This window comes from Bombus vancouverensis, chromosome 7 (genome assembly GCF_051014615.1).
Source record: "Bombus vancouverensis nearcticus chromosome 7, iyBomVanc1_principal, whole genome shotgun sequence".
Taxonomy (NCBI): Eukaryota; Metazoa; Arthropoda; class Insecta; order Hymenoptera; family Apidae; genus Bombus; species Bombus vancouverensis.
In genome coordinates, this window is record NC_134917.1 from 18588500 (window position 1) to 18607897 (window position 19398).

The following is a 19398-nucleotide window of genomic DNA, read 5'->3' on the forward strand; positions in this document are numbered from 1 at the left end:
CAAATCAAGAATTATTTTCTACGTCTTATTTAAAAGAAAACCTACATAAATATTTCAAATTACTTATCGTTTAAGACTCGTAACATGTAACAATCGTGGCATATAAGAGTACTTTAACGCACATTTAGTAACGTACAGTTAACTCAAAGCAAAAGTTAAGAAGATTAAGTTATCATGCATTGATTGCAACGTTATTGTAGTATACGTTACGCTATATTATATCGTTCTTCTTATAATAATCGAAGCTTTTTGTCATACGACTGGAATAACAAATAAAAGTTTATGAATTTGCTTTTGTTATAAAATGTGTCATAGAAAAGACGTATTAAAAACATTTTTTATCTAAGAAATGTTTATTATTTTCTTGGCAAAAGTAATTTTATACGTAAAAAATAGTTCTCACGCAATTAAAGAATACGTACTGCTGAAAACAAGAAATTATCGTTTCTCAGGCAAATTTTCTTTAAATACCGTATACTCGTGTTTTCTACCGAATAACACGCGAATTCATTGTAAATCATTGCACACGAGAAAAATCAATTTGATTAAAGTACGAATAATTGTACTCGAAAAAGAAGCGTTTGACATACGACGAAGCGACGCCATTGGCTGTGACGCCTGTCAAGACTCGAGACGCTTATTTATACACAGCTGTAGTGTGCAACACGTGCGTACCCGTGAGCACATTTACTATTAGGAGTATCGCGGGTTTTACTTTAATATTCGTCGACATGGGGGTCCACGACAACGCAGATTCGAAATATATCGTTATGGGTACTTCGAGTTTCTCGAAATTAGCACCGAAACGTCCTACCACCGTTGTATTTAACGAAAGTTCGAGCAAAATCCAAAAATTCGAGGATAATCAACAAAACGTTCAAGCAGAAAATGTGGATAAAGGAAATATTAGTTTACAACAACAAAGGAAGTCTTTACCGGTCTATAAGCTTCGCAAGCGGTAAGTTACGTGTTATCGTTTTTCATTTTTCGATTGATTTTTTACCGCTATACTTTACTCCAAATATCGTCTTCAAAGTAGACACGCAGAACATCGTGAAACAAAATGGTGTATCATCGACTATGCAAAGTTGATAACTCGGTTCCTCGTCGTACAGATGGCAGCGTCATACGGAACTAAAAACGCGCGTACTGAAAATAATTTGAAAAATTATTTGTTATAAATATCCCGGTACATACTAATATCGATATGCAATATTACGTATATATTTGCCAAACTGTATAAATATATTCGCCAATATACAAAATATACAGAGTGTAATTAAAGTTAAACGATTCTTTACAAACTATTTGTAAGATACCGTAACATATTTTTGTACTAACTTAAAAAAATCTTGGCGTTACTCGTATTAGTATAGAAAATTTTAGAGATCCTTGTGAATATTTTAAGCGATTGTTATTAATCAATATATTTATATATTATAATTATAAATAGTCAGTATATTCTAAATAATGTAAAAAAAGTTGATGAAATTTATCGATATTATTTAGCAACATTTTTATCGAATACTCAATTCCCTGTACTTAAACATCTTTTGGTATTCTCAAGCAAAACTGGATTTAAATTGCAAGGTTACAAACTTTTCAAAGTACGTAGCTTACAGTAGATATAAATCTGTTTTATCTTCTCTTACTTTTACTTTTTTTAAATTTTGCGAAAAGATAGAAGATTCGGTTTCCTCCAAGCAAGTGTTATTGCTAGTAAATGTTGTGTCACTAAATCGAACGACATAATAGTTTAACTATTACGCAAACGGGCAAAGTATAATGCGGACATGGGGCAATTCCTTCGCCTACGTCCATAGTTTATTAAAGTTGTATGTATTTGGTATAAATTCGTATAACTTTAAGATAAAAGTTTAAGATAACTGAAAGATAAGTCAATAAAACCATTCGATCTATCGATACCTATCTATTTTTTCGATCGCGAGACGACGTGGTTTCCACGCGAGCTATTAAACTGCCTTCGACGTTCGTTTCAGGCTACTCGAAGAGATTCGCAGAAACAGCACTCTAATCGTCATTGGCGAAACGGGAAGTGGCAAGACAACGCAAATTCCCCAATTGCTGCTCTCGTCTGGCATTGCAGGCACTATCGGTTGCATCGGTATCACTCAACCTCGAAGAGTAGCCGCGGTGAGCGTGGCTCGCAGAGTCGCGCAGGAGCAAGGAGTAGAACCGGGTAAATTGGTCGGTTATTGCGTACGTTTCGAGGACGTGACTTCGTCGCAAACGAGAATCAAGTATCTGACTGACGGAATGATGGTTCGCGAGGCGATGACCGACGAGATTTTATCGGATTATTCGGTGGTGATCCTCGACGAGGCTCACGAACGCTCGGTGCAAACTGACGTATTGCTCGGCGTGGCGAGAAGGGCACAAAATTTACGAAAACTTAAGAATCTGCCGCCGCTGAAGCTGCTCGTAATGTCAGCTACGATGGACGTCGATAAGTTCAGCAAGTATTTCCAAGCACCGGCAGTGTACTTAGAGGGTCGTCAGCATCCGGTGAAGATTTATCACGCCGTCAAGTCGCAGGAGGATTATGCGTTCTCTGCCCTTGTTACAGCTTTCCAGATTCATCGCGACAACCCTGCTAAGTAATTTTTTTTATTCGCTCTCTCCCTACCTTTACAAAATAAAATCTCGCGCGTAAAATATGTCAAATATTCTCCACGCTGTAAATCTTTTATAGTTTTCGTTTCGCAATATCGATCTTTCTACGATACCTGCAGGTATGAGGAGAAATGACAAGTAAGCAGGTGATTATACAACGTAAGATGTGGAATTTCGTTTCTTTTCCTACAACATTGTATATGTCACGCTATGCAGCGTGTTGTATAATCGATACATGTACTACCGTTCGCAAGTTATTCGGTACCTGGTACCTAATCTTTTACTTGTTTAAACGAAAACAAGAAATACGCCTATATCTTTTTAGCTTCGCGTTTATCTCTAACGAATGGTCGACACCTCGCAAAATCAATTTCCATCGATTATCGATGGATGCAATTTTTATTCAACTTCTCTTACACATACACACACACACACACACACTATGTATTTGCAATAATATAGACGGTAGAAAATTTAAATTTACGACGGTAGCTTTAAGCGCATAAGCTGCTTACAGTATAGGCAGAATGTTGCCAGAGTGAAATGAAAATTATATACCTCTTTTTAAATGGAATCGTACGATTTTGAAGCAGCTCGTTGCTTCCTATAAATAATTCTCAGACTGCAACATTTTCGGTCCAATCACGCGGCTTATCGCTTTACTTTGTACGAAATCGTTAATCATCTTTTCGGATAATTCGCGTTTAATACACGAAAGACCACTCCCCGAAACGACGATAATTGTATCGAGGTTACGAAGACTCTGTGACACGTCATTTCGTATCTCTTTCAAGTTTAATTTAAATAGAACTCGATCGCAGCGTATCGAAGAAAGATTACCGAGTACTTGTTACGAATTTCCTCCAATTTTCTAGTTAAACGCGTTCCGCGATACGATGATAGGGATATCGTGGAGCGTAAATTTTTCAGCTTAGTAGGCCATTTGCAAGATGCCCGTGTATTTGCATAACACCGTTACTTTTATTCGATCAGAGGTGAGCAGGTTCGAATACGAAGCCCGGGGAAGTGGGTCAGAAGGAAACGAACGATTTCCAGAAACTTTTTGTCTCTTTTCCAGCGAGGATATTCTGGTTTTTCTAACCGGGCAAGAAGAAATAGAGGCTGCGGCTGCGAGCGCGAGACAAGTAGCTAAACAATTGGATGGACAGGGTTATCCATCGTTGAAGGTGTTTCCACTGTACTCGGCTTTGCCGACGCATCAACAATTGGAAGCCTTTAAACCATCCGCTCCTGGAATGAGAAAGCTGATTTTGTCCACCAACGTGGCCGAAACTTCCGTTACCATCGGCGGTATGTGCGAATCAACGAGATTACTTTATTGCCAATATTTTCTGCTATCCCATCGTCTCTAATCTCTTCTAAAGGCCGAGTATCTTTCTTCGCGTTAGAAGAGCTTTACAAGAACGTTCTTTCGCGAGATTTGAATCGATACTTTGTTACAACGTACGCGTACGCTTCTTTAGTCGAGACACACGGACATTTTTTTGATCGATCTTACGATATATGTTTTAGAAAAGGGGAGGACGAAGAAAATATTCTAATCTTCGATTTCATTGATCTCTGTTGATTCGGATCTATTTAATTCAGAGTGTTTTTCGATTTAATTCAGAGCGAAGAAAGAAAAAGGAAGAGTAGAAAGGAAGTTAAAGGTAGATCGAAGCTAGAACAGCGGAAGATAGCGTTCGTATATACATGTACGACGATATGATCGTCGGATTCACGTCGATTACGGATAATGATGAATTACGAATTCGTTGGAGTCCTTTTATTACGTCACGATTAAATGTAAATAGAATCGAAATTTCGAGGAAGATAACCGAGGCAGGTAATTTTGATCATTTGCTTTTGTCATTTATGCGGAGCGTTATATGCATATTTTCATAGAATACAAAGGGAGACACGAAATCAAGATAGAAATTTGTTATCCGTTTCTGATCAAAGGATTATGCAGGCCGTTTCGTTCAACTAGAATATCTCACGAGGGACTCGATTTTACGAAAACACGTTTTAACGAGAGCTGTTTGGTTCGAAGGTGGCATCGTACGCTGCAAATTACTTTTACGTAGACGCAGAAAAGCGGTTCGTCCCTACGAGAATGTATCGACCTGTGTATGTCGGAAAACTATTGGTTCGGCAGACGTTTCAATTTTAATTTGTCAAATTGGACGTATGGTGGACGCGAGGGTATCGTTTCTTCGAACGTCCTGATAGTCGTGCGACGTTTTCGAACGTTTTATCTCGAACGGTAATCCTGGTCGATCCCGCGAGCTTCGTTAGCACGATGCCGAGATAGTCGGCTTTCGTGTTTTCCGCGCTAACGCGAACCCACTTTCCACGCTTTGCGCAAAAACCGATAACGATGGATCCTCGCCGTCGAACGCGGGCATCGCCGCGGTAGCAAACTAAACGCAATTACGTTTGCGTTAATAAGGCCGTAGAGTCGGCCGTCGAAAGCGTAAGAGCGGCGGTATATCATCGGACGAAAGCCTGGCTCGTGTCAACGCGCGATCTTGCGTAAGACAATTACGATATAGGCCCGGGTTTAACTGCCTTTGAGAATCCATGTCGAGCGTACGATCTTCGAACGACAAGGAAATCGCGCGACGCGAACGTAACGATCGAAGCTATAACAAGATTGCGAATTATTGCCTCTTCGGCAAAGATTTCCGAAATAGAGTACATCGCGTTAACTATGTGGACGATGCCTATCGTTTTGTAAATTAAACAATTCGTCGTAAAAAGTAACTTCGATATCAATTTTTATTGGCTACGCGACTGGTAGATGTGACTTTAAATAACGAAAAAGAAAAGGGCGTTGAAAGAAGATGGGAGGGAGGAAGAGAAGGAGATCTTCCTACAACGGGTTCCTATTCGACAAACAGTTCACTAAAGAGAGAGAGAGAGAGCAATTTTATCTTCCGCGTGTAGCGCGATCCGCTAATATCGCGAGCCGAAAGCTGGTACGCTCGTTCGCGATAGACTCGCGATCACGTTGGCGAGAGGAATCGGCGACGTTGCCGATGCACACAGTGATTTCCCGATAAAATTACGCAGGAATTCGACACGTGATCGACACCGGAGTGGTGAAAGCGAGAACTCATCACCCGACCACCGGATTGGATGTGCTGAGGGTGGAAAAAGTCTCAAAGGCACAGGCCTGGCAGAGGACCGGCCGAGCTGGCCGGGAAGCGGCTGGCAAATGTTACAGAAACTACACCAAGGAGGAATTCGAGAGGATGAAGGAGATGCCTGTGCCAGAGATACAAAGATGTTCCCTCGCGGGAGTAGCCCTGCAGCTGCTTGCTATCGGGGTTGACATCACCACCTTTGATTTTATGGACAAACCACCGAAGGAGGCCGTTGACGTTGCGGTGACCTGTCTGGAAAAATTGGGCGCCGTCAAGGGTGAGTCTCGTAGTTTCAACGACGGAAAAATTACAGATTTACGATTACAGAATTACAGATTTAGTCCATATGACTGATTTTGAGTAAAACACGCGATACCGGCATAGATATTCTCGTTGCTTGTCTCAATCTTAGAACGAGTGAATTTCGCTAGATGTTTTGAAAGGTACCTAGTAAAGAGAGAGAGAGAGAGAGAGAGAGAGAGAGAGAGAGAGAGAGAGAGAGAGAGAGTATAGTTTTTTTATGACGACGGGATGGATTGCACGAAGGTCGATATCGCGATACTATTTTATTTTTGTTATTATTATATATTTATTTCGAATATCGTTAATCGTATACCGCATATATATGTACATATGTATACGTATCATACACGTGTACGTACATTCACGTCATAATAGGTCGAATAGAATAGAGACAATACGTACGAATAAGCGTTTAATAGTCCGATAGTGTTTGTTATTTAATAAATTCGAGTCGCTTTAAAACAGGTAGCAATTACTTCGATAAAATCGGATAGATATTCGCGATAGACAAGATATTCGTGAAATGTCAGATGAATATTTTATAAAAATATAACGTACTCTCAACTGATAACGATCCACTTAAACTTTTCGAGTATTTGAAGGAAAATCGCACAAATAATCGATACTCGTCGTAAATTTAATCAAACTCGTAAATCAAACTTTTATTCGTGCCACGAATGTTACGCAAGCAATAGTTACTTGTAAAATTTGTTTAGTACGATAGATGGAGGTACTCCAGACCATGTACAAAGTTCAATATGCGAAAATTAAACGCAAAGCTACGAATGTCTGTTCGTAGAATTTGCGAAGAGAAACTAGATCGGTCAATTAAGTTTCGCACTATGGTTCGAGTTTGAGTTTCTCGTTCGCGAGATCAGATTGCCGCGCTAATTGAACTATCCGAATCGTTGGAAGATTTCTTCTTCCTAAAACGATTCTTCGGGATTTGTAGTCTTCTTAATCGATCTCGATCTCGATCTCGATCGCGTGAGAAAATTAACGTCAAATTACGTAAACGCTATTTCAACTCGAATCTTACGTTTGCTCGATCATTCTGTCTCGTCGATTTTCAGAAATTATATGATTTTTTAATTTAGCGTAAAGCGTAACGTAAACATCGTAATTTCGAAGACACGTAGCGTATCTATTTTCGCGTACATTTAAATATTTCGATACAGATATTTTTGAAATTTTAAAGGCTATCACGTACATCTAATTCTTCCAAGTACGATATTACACGTATATTTTGAACTTTACGAAATACCGTATCGTCTTCGTTGATCCTAAATATAATTAAATTAACGAGATATTTCTATATTATTAAATAAGCGTATTACGATGCTATTGGTCTTTGGTAACATCGATATCGTAATTTAATTCAAATAAATTAGCATTAATACCGAAAAATTGTCAAAAAACGTTATTAGAATTCCCGATACTTTTAACCACAGATAAGCGAAGCGAAGCATTCCACGTAGAGGTACGGTATTCTATATAGAGAAAAACAACTTAACTCTCGAGTCTTTTAATCCGTATCATCTCTCAGTAGGAAGACGACTAAAAGAACGAAAAAAGAAACGAAAAGTTATGAAAGTAGCCTAGCCGGGTAATTACCGTTTTTAGGTAAGATTCGTCGTGCGTTCCACCGAGAATAAGACGAAGCGTCAAGTGGCATTCCGTATCGATTTTCGGATTTTAGCTGTTCCAGAATGTGCAAGACTCGCTACTACATCCTCTGTAATCTCATTTTCTTCGTATCTCGCCATTGATTTTTCCAACGACGATACAAACTGCGTTTCTAACGCAGAGTATTCGTATCCTCGTAGGTATCGAATTCAAATTATCGCTGTTCGATCATGGACAAACATCCTAAAATATAGGGTAATAATTCAGATTTCGATCGATCTTACGTTTGTTGAAAAATAGGAATTCGTCGTAATACGAATGGAGGATTTGATCAAGGCTGATGGTTTCTTAAGCGAAACGGAACGAAAGTGCATAGACGGTCCGTCGTAGATGGAAGTCCTTTGGCTTTCGCGTAACAGTCTCATCGCGATCCTAGAAATACTCGTACGTTGCTCGCCTATACGTGGATTATACGAGTTTGAATTTATGTACAGCGTGTACGATCGAACCGTAAAATTTTGTCGGAATATCTCGTCGCTCTTTTTTGCTTCGTTACGTCGCTTAGCTGTTTTTGTTCAGTCGTTCGCTTTACCGAAAAATTATCGCTACATTTTTATTTTACAGTTTTGTGAAACAATTTATTTTGCGAGAAAGATCGAACAAGGTGGTAAGTTACGTGTAATATAATAAAGTTACACGCGTATGGACTGTATCATCGTAGACGTGGAATTTCTTTTTATCGGTACGACAAATTGGGAACCGGAATTGCGCTGCAAACTCTCGAAAAGGAAGATTCTGAATTTCAAATAAGCGACATCAGCTGACGGAGGAAATATATCCCCGTCCGCGAAAACAATACGTTCTGTCGCTTTATTTCTTTTTAGAACAGCGATATTTCATATCTCACGCGTTGGTTGTTATCGTAACTGTATCGCGTATATCTAAAACGAAAATCGCTGCAACTTTATTCGACGTCGTTTATGTTGTCCGGAAGAGTATAATTCGACCATATATATCGTATTTCGATGCAGTCTTTTTACGTCTATTTGTCTTCTATCGATCACGGGATAGAAAAGTTTCACGGTAATCGAAGGATATTTTACAAATGTATCGAAAGCTGAAATTGATTCGAACGAACTATAAGACGATATCGATCGTCACCATCTATCTTTCAAGCAAAGTAACGAGTAACTTGCGTTTACCTTGATCGTAGTGTATTTAATCGTATATTTAATTAGTTTCGAGCTAATCGCGATTCGTTCGAACTGTATTCGCGCTTAAAGACAGAAATTGACACTGCTGGAAGAAGTCGCTACCTCGCGGAATATCAAACGGGTATTTAATTTTTGAGAAATGTTCGTAGCTGCACCTCGATATCGGTGTATCGAAAATACGTATCGAAATATCGTACGTACGTATACGTATATGTATATAAGATAAGACTTTTTCGTTCGACTTTCGTGGGAATAGGTTCTCCACCACAGCTGACTACTCTTGGAAGAACAATGTCCTTGTTTCCGTTGGATCCACGGTTCACTAAGGTGATTCTCGCATCCGCGGAGCATCAATGTCTCGAAGAAGCCCTCACCGTTGTCGCTCTATTGTCAGGAGAGTCTGTCTTCACCGATCCACCTGCGAAAAGACAGCAAGCTTACGTCGCTAGATCAAGGTATCGGGTTTTATCGATCTCTGGCCTCTGTTTCATCGAATATCGTGTCGTAACGCGCTCTTTCACCGGGCTGTTTTTTTCTTGAGAAATTTTGCGAACCAGTCGTTTCGCGATAACGTCGGTAGATGCATCCTCTAACGAATAAATTTCCTCCTGACACGGAGGAAATCGTAGAAGCAAACAGCCCGCGAATTTCACATTTCAGCATGATTTTCTAAATATTTTCAAAGTAAAGTAACCTAATCCGATATCGTCGAACTTTTCACGATGTTATCTATAGCGTTAGGTAAAACAACTTGTTCGCAACATTTTCGTCGTCGGATTGTGCCGAGTGGCTTTGCGTCTTTAAAATATTTTTAAAACGGGAAGCAGCTACGAGTTTCGTGAAAACGAGATTTCACGGTACAGCGATCAAATATTTGTCAAAATAAGTATTCACGAATCTAGAGCAAATTCCGCGTATACCTTTAAACGTCAAACAGATCCGTCTACGATGCGATCGATACTCGCAGCTTGTTACGCTTCTTTCGTTCGTTCCAGATTCGCCTCCCCCGAGGGAGACCACGTCACGTTGCTGAACGTTTTTCGCGCGTACGCCAATACCAAGCAGAAGAAGGTCTGGTGTCACGAGAACTTTCTGCATCACAGGAATCTGGAATACGCCGCGGAGGTGCGACAGCAACTCGCCGCATTGGCGGAACGTGCGAATTTGGAGAAGGCCAGCTGCGGGACGAATACCGAGCGACTCAGGAAAGCACTCCTCGAGGGTCTCTACGATAATCTCGCCGAATTGCAGAGGGATCAGACTTACATCACCGTGAGTTCGTTTTATTCTCCTCCCTCTTCATTTTCATTCTCATAGTATCGCAACGATCGTCGATCTCGAGGCCGCTTGTCCGAATCCAAGGTTCGTTCGACCAACTATTAGCCAGTGGAAGTTTATCGTCGAAGTAGGTCGATCGAGTACGATACCGTACGTAATTATTCGAACCACGAAAGTCTCGAACTTTTCTCTCCGATTGTACCGTAAGGTAAATAAACGTATCCCATTGATGAAACGCAGTCGACTTTTTTACGAGAATAATCGGCAAATAGAAGATCGTGGTTATACGCGGCTTAAGCGTGGTAGTTGGAGATATTTGCCGACGTCGTTGATAGTTGGCGCGATAGAGAGGAAAGGCGTTTGACAGAAACACGGCACAGGTGGCAGTTTTTGCATCGAAAAAGTTGCTAGCAACGACGAACTTGGATACAGAAATCTGTGCGCTTTTAAATATATACACATACAGAAGACAATTTTTCTGCCACCTCTAGATAAATACGGATATCACGTACTATTTTCTACGTTTATCTCGATTTCGCAAAATCATATATATTATAGGCAAATTCCGGTTTCATACTCACAGACCTGATAATTTTTTAGTTCAATCGATTTGTAACATTTTACGAAGCGATTAAAGTATTTAGAGCGCGGTAATAAATAATTTTTATCGAGTCGTAGGAATTTTGTTCGCGTCTGTGATTTCTTCGATCGCGCTTCTGTAAAGCGTGTATCGCTTTAATACGTTTTGGGTATCTTGTCGAGACAACGTGTAGATAAAGCGACTTTATTTACGTCTTTCGATAACGTTACATCGAGGAAATTTTGTCGCATGGTATCGTGCCACTGGGCGTCGAACGATCTTTTTTAACTTGTTGAGACAAAGGAAAGCGACATCGTAGCGAGACGGAAAAGTTTACGGTGCGAGAACTTTTTAAACGGACGAAATCGAAGGCAGAGGTAGTATTATTTCGTTGTCATGTCGGAAATTTGAAGCTTGAACAAGTTCCTTCGGAGTACGAGGCACGGTTTAAGTAAGCTTTCTCTGCCGGTGACTTGGTAACTAGAATTTAGGAGTAATTGGATTGTTCGTTTGCGTAGGTGAGCTCGAAGCAGCCAGTCGCCATACATCCTTCCTCGACGTTGCACGGCAGCAAGCCACCGTTAATATTGTTCACGGAGGTTGTAGCCACCGGAAGATGTTACCTCCGCGGTTTGTCTGTCATCGACTGCTCGTGGCTGACCGAAAAAGGCATCGGTGTCGGAAAACACGATTAAACGGAATGCCCTCCGTTTCTCTCGTGAAAAAAAACTTGCAAGCTTCGTTACGAGCGTTCCCGTTTTTGTTCCGGATCGTTGTAGAATCGGGAAGAATCGACGCAACTCGTTTTCGTACTCTGTATAGTTCTTTAATAAAGAGGATCGTCGTCTCGTCGATGATGCCACGTGGATACGTAAACGATTCGTCCCTCCTTTCTCCCTTCTTTACTCGATTTTACTTATCCATCTATCTTGCATTTTAGTTAGTATCGTTTGCCGAGCGTTAAGACAACTTCGAAAGTAACGTATTCGTTGTTTCGTCGTCGATCATAGAAAGATATCCGAAGATTTACGTAAAAAGATATACGGTTCTGGTTCGGTTTTCACGCTTATCGATCGTATCTCTTTACGCTTCGAAGATCTTTATCGTCACCGATAGATTCCTTCTCCGGCACGATTTATATACATCGAATTATACGACGATAATTACAAACATTAGCGATGATTAATAATCATCATTAAAAAATAGGGCATTGACGTACAGCTTAAATCGACATTTATATACTTTTAAATAACCTTTTGAAATAGTTACATACTTCGTTTATATCTTTAAGTCCAGAGCGTTTCCCTTTTCGCGTAAACGCAACGGTTTGTTTTGCGATGAAATATTTTTCATTTGATCCTTTTTTACGTGGTACTTAGTCGATTAACGGCGTTACTCGTGGAATACGATATCGGTTCGTTACGTTTCGGTACACGTCCGGGACGACTCGTTCAATTTCTTCGCGAATGTTTCGCTTAACCTGTCGAGTCGTTGTCGGATTGCCACGAAGATTCGTTCCTCTAATCGAGCGAGTCAGGGTACGACGTCTCGTTGGGTATGCGCTGTACGAGGTGTGCCACCGTTCGAAACGATCCATTCTCATCGTTGGCCGCAAAAGGTCTATCGGAAGCGGTTCGCTGCTGATTTTCTGGCAACTCCGTCCCAACCACAGCGCGGTCCCGTTTGCTTATCCTCCCACCGGCGAATCGAGGGTGACTCGAAATCGGCAAATCGGCCGAAAACCTAGTAGCTGTACGTCGTACGATTAATAAGAACGTTAATCCGACGAAACATATAGGTTATTCGTTACGTTATATCGATACTGACATTTAACGATAAGAAACGTATTAATTTCAGCGATGTTTATCTCGTGTTTAAACCCGGTACATACATATACACGTGTCTTACGCGTGCCGGAAGGGTTGAAGCTAGCGGCAGCACTTGGCTACGTTCCGAAGTCATTAGTGGGAAGCTAAAATCGATTAATCATAGCCGTAGCGGCAACCCGGACATCCATGTCGCCCTGGCGCGCGATCCTGCTTTACGCACAGCGAAAGAAAACGGACCACAGGAGGGATTCGTTGCGATCCGGCAAATACGTAAATCGGGCTGATTTCCCGAATCGACGAATCCCGAAGACGAGTAAGAAATAATTCCATTGGTTAGAGTTATGCAGCCTTCCAAGGGTAATCGCGGTTTCGTCGTGCGCGATTCAGACGATCCCGGTTAATTCGCGAAACGGTTAATTAACGCAGCGAAAACGGTTTTGTACGACGAGAGCGAATAAGCAGGACGCGGAACACGGTCGTCGCACCGCAGTTCGGTACATGTCGTCACAACAGGTGGCTAGCTCGACGAAATATCGTCGCGATCTCATGCATGTAAATGTTCCGTTACCGACTCCTGTGTACTTTTGACGGACGCGTATAATAATCGTCCCTTTTTCCTACGCTTACGCTTACGAGTACGGACGATGAAATACGGTTTAAGCAAACGCATCGACTGGTCGACGCTGCTCCGACGTCGTATATTTGCATCGTGCATCAAACGCAACAAAGTCGCACAGCTGCGTTGAAAACTTCCTCCGTAGACTCCTCGGTCCGTTGAAACCGACGTAACGAAATTGGTTAAAAGATGCCGAAAGATAACGTTTATATAATTCGTACGATTGTACGTAGAGGAGGCTATTTTATCAAAAAAAAAAAAAAAAAAGAAAAAAAAAGGAAGGGAGAAAAAATAGAAGCGTGTATAGATTTTCGCAGTATCAAATAAACGTTATCGCGGAATAATCTTGTCCTGAATTATTATACACGTTCGACCATAGTATATTATATCGACACGATGTTCCCATAATATTAAATTTATATGTTACTATACTCCGTTGTACTACGTTTTGACAATTGTACATCACGCTCTTGTTACTTACAAATTAAATATTATCAACCAGATCGTAATTACGTTATAAGTCAGACTAATTGGCGATATATTAATTAACGAAATAGTCTAATTATTCTACGCGAACGGAAATTAATATTTATTAGTAGGATAGGAGGAATAATTTAATTTAAACTAGTATGGATACGTACGTACGATCGATATGGTTTTATCGACCTACGGCTAGTTTATCAAACGGAACGGAAAAATAATTTCTCTTTCTCTTTTCCAATATCCAAGTTGGTTGGTTATTTATTTAAGCTGTGTATCGCGTATTGGTTATTTCTAGGAATTATTTGCTTCGTGCGGTATAGGTATAGATATAGGTATAGGTAATCGTGGGAAGCGTACGAAGCACGCGGTTCGTCGTATCAGCGGTTGATTTCCGGTAGAATTGAAATTGCGTTCAGCTTCGACGACGCACGAATGAAATTATTTAACGGCCTTTACAGGTATTACCAACGTAGATGCTTACTTGTTGGCATTAACGCATTATGCCGCGTACAACGCCGTTCTATAGCCTTGCGTCAATTATCACTTAACGGGAGAATATTGAATTTTCATCGCGCGAGCCGATCATCGTCCAATGGCGAAAGAACGGCGTTCCATGCGTAATTACTCGCGCCGTTGTCTTCTTAATGACTCGCGTCGAGCTAAGATTTTAAATCCTATCTTTGGCGTACGTGTACGTTTCGTTGTAAAATATTTCACGACGTTTGTCGAAAGCGTCGGAAAAGTGATCGACGACGTTGGTATAAAAAGGGCCAGTTAATGTCGTTCATTACGAAAATTTCAACTGCGAATATTTTAATATCCGTGCGACGGGTACTTTTAAATTTATTTAAGTCCTTAGAATAGACGAACGTTGGCTTTCAATATCTTTTCCGTAGGATCGTTAAAGATCGCGGTATCTTATCGTCTTAACTCGTTCCTTTCCTAACTACGTAAAATAAGGTAATCGTTCGACAATTCGCTATGAAGCGCGAAAAAACAGAGGTGTAAACGTTTTCATTTAGATTTTTAACTTAACTATTAACATCGTTGTTTCTCGCAATACGATCTTAGGAACAACGTGGCGAAACGAGGCTGATCGGCCAACGAGATAAGGTAAGGTAACACGAGCGACAAGTTGCCTGTTGTCGCTGCTTTTATTCCGCTGTCTCTTCCTGCCAAATTTCGATTCGATCGTCAACGTAGAACGCCCATGCCGCTTCTCGTACTCAGAAATTTCCATACCGTTCATATTGTTGCCATTTCCCGAAACGAAACAAAGCGAGTCTTTTAACCGTTGTAAATCGAGCATCGTGGAAAATACGAGATCGCTGGCGACAATTACGCGGACGAAACCGTCGTTGAATAATTCGCACCGGCCGTAGGAACCCGCGTCGTCGTCGGTGGTGGTGATGGTGCTGCCGCTGTTGCTACCGATGCTATCGAGTTATCGTTCGTCTTCGCCTCTTAGGTCGTCGTCGTCGTCGTCGTCGTCGTCTCCTTCCAGACACATAGCCGTATCTCGAGCTTCTCGTCGTCGAGGAAAATCGCATTCCTCGGTGTCGCGTGGTATTAACCGTATCAGCGAGCTCTATCGTATAAGGCTCCCTCCAACTCCCACGCTTTCTGTCTCGATTTTGCTCGGAATATTACGCTTCGTCGTGTGCTCGTCACCCCATTTACCGAGAAACATCCCCTTTGTTCCGAGACACGTTCCACGTAGAGAGAAGAGCCACTCCACCTTGACGAGCCGCTCGCCTCGTGCTCCGTGGCTGTTCCATATCTACGGAATGCTCGATAACCATATTATTTTCCGCCATTCTTCATCGATGCCTGAGAGAAAGAGAGAGAAGAGGATTCTCATATCCGCCGCTGCCGCTTTTGATCTTCTCCCTCCGCTTCTATGATCGCGTCGCACGGGCCACGTCGGTATTAAATTCCGCGAGCTCCGGCCGGTTAATCGAGATACGCGAGTCGAACGGGAACCGAACTTTTCGATTTATCTCGCGTCCACGCGGACGGATTTAACGGATAGGCTTCTCCGCTCGGAGGTGATTTGACCCGGTCGCCCGATAACTCGATCGCGCGTCGTTTCCCTCGCCGCCGATTCCTCTTCCTCGTCGCTTTTCCACGCTGCGACCGCTCGATCAACCGTACATCGTCGTTTTCTCGTTGCAACGTAGAACGCGATCCTAATTTTCTTTCGTCGCAGCGATGCGAAGCTCGACAGATTTTTGGCGCGGAAACGGAGCTTGTGAAACGAAATTACGCGTCGAAAAAGGCAGTATCGAAAGGTTACGTCGTCGACAAAGAGTCGTTGGTTTATGCAAAGCACGAGTATATAATGTAAGTTCCGAGGGCAAATTGGAAATTTAAGAATATAGAATTTCAGATCCGACGGAACATTACATATTCATAGGACATTAAAAGTAGAATGCGAAATTTTCTGGTTAAGATTGCACTATTTCACTAAGTTTAATAGGCTTTATTCGATCTGAATATGTATAGGCTATGAAACTATCCAAACTATATAGTATAAGCTACACTACCACGCGAAACGATCTATGCGAAAGTTGGCATACGCGCGAATAGTCGATGATATTGGCGGAATTAATGAAAAGCAACGGTAATAATTAAAATAAAACTTTAGACTATCGGACTACGTTTTCCGTTTCGTTATTATATTACTTTTGGCCGACAGACGTATCGTATCTACAAGCGATAATACCTGGAACACGTATATCGATAATAAAGTCGAAGGCAGACTTTTTCTCAACCGTTCTACGTGCAATACGAACGCAGGGAATACAATGGGAAGAATTTCCATACGTTCGTGGCTGCAAATGGTACGCCTTTAAATTACTGCCAATTTTTCATTTTCGGAATATGTATAAAAATAAAGCGCACGAATAAAAATCTGCCGCTAGCAACCGCGTTTTCATATTCGGGTGGCTGGGAATTATTTCGTTTTTAAAACGCGTGTAAATCGATGGTTGCTCCGTGCTGTTTTTAAAACTTCCTTTATATCACGGTCAAACGAGTAAATAATATTTGCCTTAAAGTATTTCGCGCGAATCGGCGAAAAATTGCAAAAATCTTTCCTATACGTATACGTATACTGCTATTTACCTACGATGCAACTTTTCCATTCGAAACTTAATTCAAAGTTGATCGACGAGAAGCCGCAAATCTCCTGCTTTTGGTCGTATATCGATACGACCAATCGTTGCCGAGCTACTCTCGTTTGAATCTTTGGAGCGAAGCGTAATTTCGTTGCACCGGCATTGTCTTATTCGCACGCGTTCACCACGACCTACCGCATGCTCGACATCTGCGCGCTGGTCAGCGACGAGCGCCGAGTCAGGGTCTTTTTATCGTTGCTAAATAGCGCCGACGTACGTATTTCCAGGAAGCAAACTGGGTCGCGTCGTTTCCACGAATTCGGCCGCGCCATTCAGAATCTCGTGCATTTTAGTCCGTGTTTTGCGGTCTTCTATCTTGGGACATGGACGTACGTAGGTGTCAAGGTAGGATAAAACGAGAATCTGATAGCCTGACTTTTTCCATCTTCCCGGAAAGTTTCCGAGAAAACGCATACGTTCCTTGTGGCTTCTACGTTGTATTAAATTCGTTCGGAATTTACTTTGGGATACGTTAAGGCAAAGTTCGAATAGTTTCGACGACATCAAAACGATATTGGACGATCGTAGAAAAGAATTTCTCTAGCTTTAGAAGCAACGAATGTAAATGATAATCTCAGATTTACGAGAAACACATCGTATTCTCCCTAGAAAAGCGATACAACTCGACCAACGTATTTCTGCGAGAGAGAGAGAAAAAAAAAAGAAAATGTCGTTTGACCTTGTTTTACGAGTTACACCTGTTACGTCATTTTTCCCGGTAAGTTCAATTACCAAAATGACACGTTATCGCACGAGACGGAGCTTTTTACATTTTTGGAAACCTAACATTTTTAACTAACACTCGATGTTGTCTTACGTCGAACTTTGACGGTAAAGATGCAATTGATCGAAAGAAGGTATCGAGTCCCTTTAACGGTATGTATATAGAAATAAGATTTGTAATCGACGAAGTTAACGTTGTCTCTAGTTTGGCCGTTTTTTTGCATTTTCATTTGATTCTTTTAAATTTCGTTCAATTTTTTGGAGGAGGTCATTTGCCCGAAGAGTTTCGTATCTTTCTGGAAATTTTTTAGAAGAGGAAATTCCAGGGTAATCGACGTCACCTTCGTCATATTCGTTCAAGAAAGTTTTATCGGCTTTCGCATCGTCGAGCAGCTTGCCGTTCGAACAATCGGATAATGCGTATCGAATTAATCGAATCGATCGTTTCAGCGAAATATGCAACTGCGACAGCGTGTAAGTAGAGAAAATTCCACTTTTTTCCGTTACCTTTTTACGACAAGAGTAAAATGTACGAACGAATTAATGCAATTTAATTAAATCTTTTGAAAGAGCTTTTTAAAGTTTCTCGTAAAGATAAAAGAGTAATACGTATCACGCGTAAAATTTGTATTTCATACAATTTCCTACGTTCGATTAAATGAAACGTTCGCTAATATTCACGAACTTTTATCGAATCAACTATTAAATCGAATTATCGAAAGTACATCTGTTTTAACGGGAACGCGTATTTTTTGTATTTTAAGAAAAATTTCCTTAATGGGATATTTTTTGTACGGCGTCCAAAAAATTAAACAAAGATGGCAAATCTAATTATTATTTAATATTTTGCTGGCGATAATTACATCACGTACAGGATCGCGTACAGGATAAGTATCGAGTTACGCTCGTTCTGCTAACAACCAGGCAAATGTGAAACGTAATAACGTAAGCGCTGTACTTGTTACACCTGTGCAAAGTACGATATAAATTTGTGCGAATTTTAGCTAGCTTTGATACGACTTTCAACGAAAAAAGAATTATACGCGAACGAAACGAAATTAAAAATTTTTCATCAAGAAAGTCGGTAGTAGGAAATCATAATTGTATAATGCTACAAATGTTTGTTCAAATTGCAGCAACGGCGCAAAAGCGAGATTAAAATGATGAACGTACGTACGCGTATATGTAAGAGGCCGTTTTCCCATTCTTATTTACCCATGCACGAAGAAGATATCGAACGTACTTTCTTGTTCTATCAAACGAATTCGTTCTTATTATGGCGTGCCATAGCAAAAAATCTATATTTCCAATCTACACGGTTGCTTTGTATTCGTTTGATAATTTATCACGTAGAATATCTCAAGTAATTGTTATTATCGATATCTCGTTCGTCTATTATAAAATGTATCTTTGCGAGTAAAATGGACACGTCGTCGGCATCTCAACCTCAAACAGCAGGAACATTTAATAATTTCCACGTAAACGTTACCTCGACCATTCGAAATCGTAGGTAAGAAATAATTAGTGCAATTTTAACGATTAATTTTTATAGCTAAATAGCCGTTAGAACGGAAGAAATAATATATTAAAAGATGTCGTGGCATTTAATTAATTTTGAACGCAACGCTTTGTCATGTACTGGCTAGCCCTTCTTCTCAGCTTTCAAGAGTTATTTTATTATTGAAACAACGGTCCCGTTATTTATCAGCGTCCTGCTTTATCGCGCAAAACACAACGGGAAAATTTTCATCGAGTTTCCGGTATAATCCACCACCAGTCTCGTC

The 19398-nt window shown here is 40.8% G+C and overlaps 1 protein-coding gene across 2 annotated transcripts; it reads left to right on the top strand.

The window, feature by feature from the left end:
* Positions 1-131: 131 nt before the first annotated feature.
* Positions 132-11660, top strand: ath (ATP-dependent RNA helicase DHX33). 2 transcript variants are annotated; one of them, XM_033337022.2, is made up of 7 exons: positions 132-958; positions 2001-2618; positions 3713-3945; positions 5710-6060; positions 9183-9381; positions 9922-10198; positions 11303-11660. In XM_033337022.2, the coding sequence occupies exons 1-7, from the start codon at positions 732-734 to the stop codon at positions 11477-11479; spliced, it is 2082 nt and encodes a 693-aa protein (XP_033192913.1). In that variant the 5' UTR covers positions 132-731; the 3' UTR covers positions 11480-11660. The 2 variants fall into 2 exon arrangements, with proteins under 2 accessions (XP_033192913.1, XP_076476274.1); XM_076620159.1 differs by having other exon boundaries at positions 10030-10198.
* The last annotated feature ends 7738 nt before the right edge of the window (positions 11661-19398 follow it).

What these genes read in the sequence shown, in the direction of transcription:
- ath (XM_033337022.2), top strand. Translation starts at nt 732, where the DNA reads ATGGGGGTCCACGACAACGCAGATTCGAAATATATCGTTATGGGTACT. An exon ending in AAAATTGGGCGCCGTCAAGG is followed by an intron (nt 6,061 to 9,182) that starts GTGAGTCTCGTA and finishes TCGTGGGAATAG; the next exon opens with GTTCTCCACCACAGCTGACT. An exon ending in GCTTACGTCGCTAGATCAAG is followed by an intron (nt 9,382 to 9,921) that starts GTATCGGGTTTT and finishes CGTTCGTTCCAG; the next exon opens with ATTCGCCTCCCCCGAGGGAG.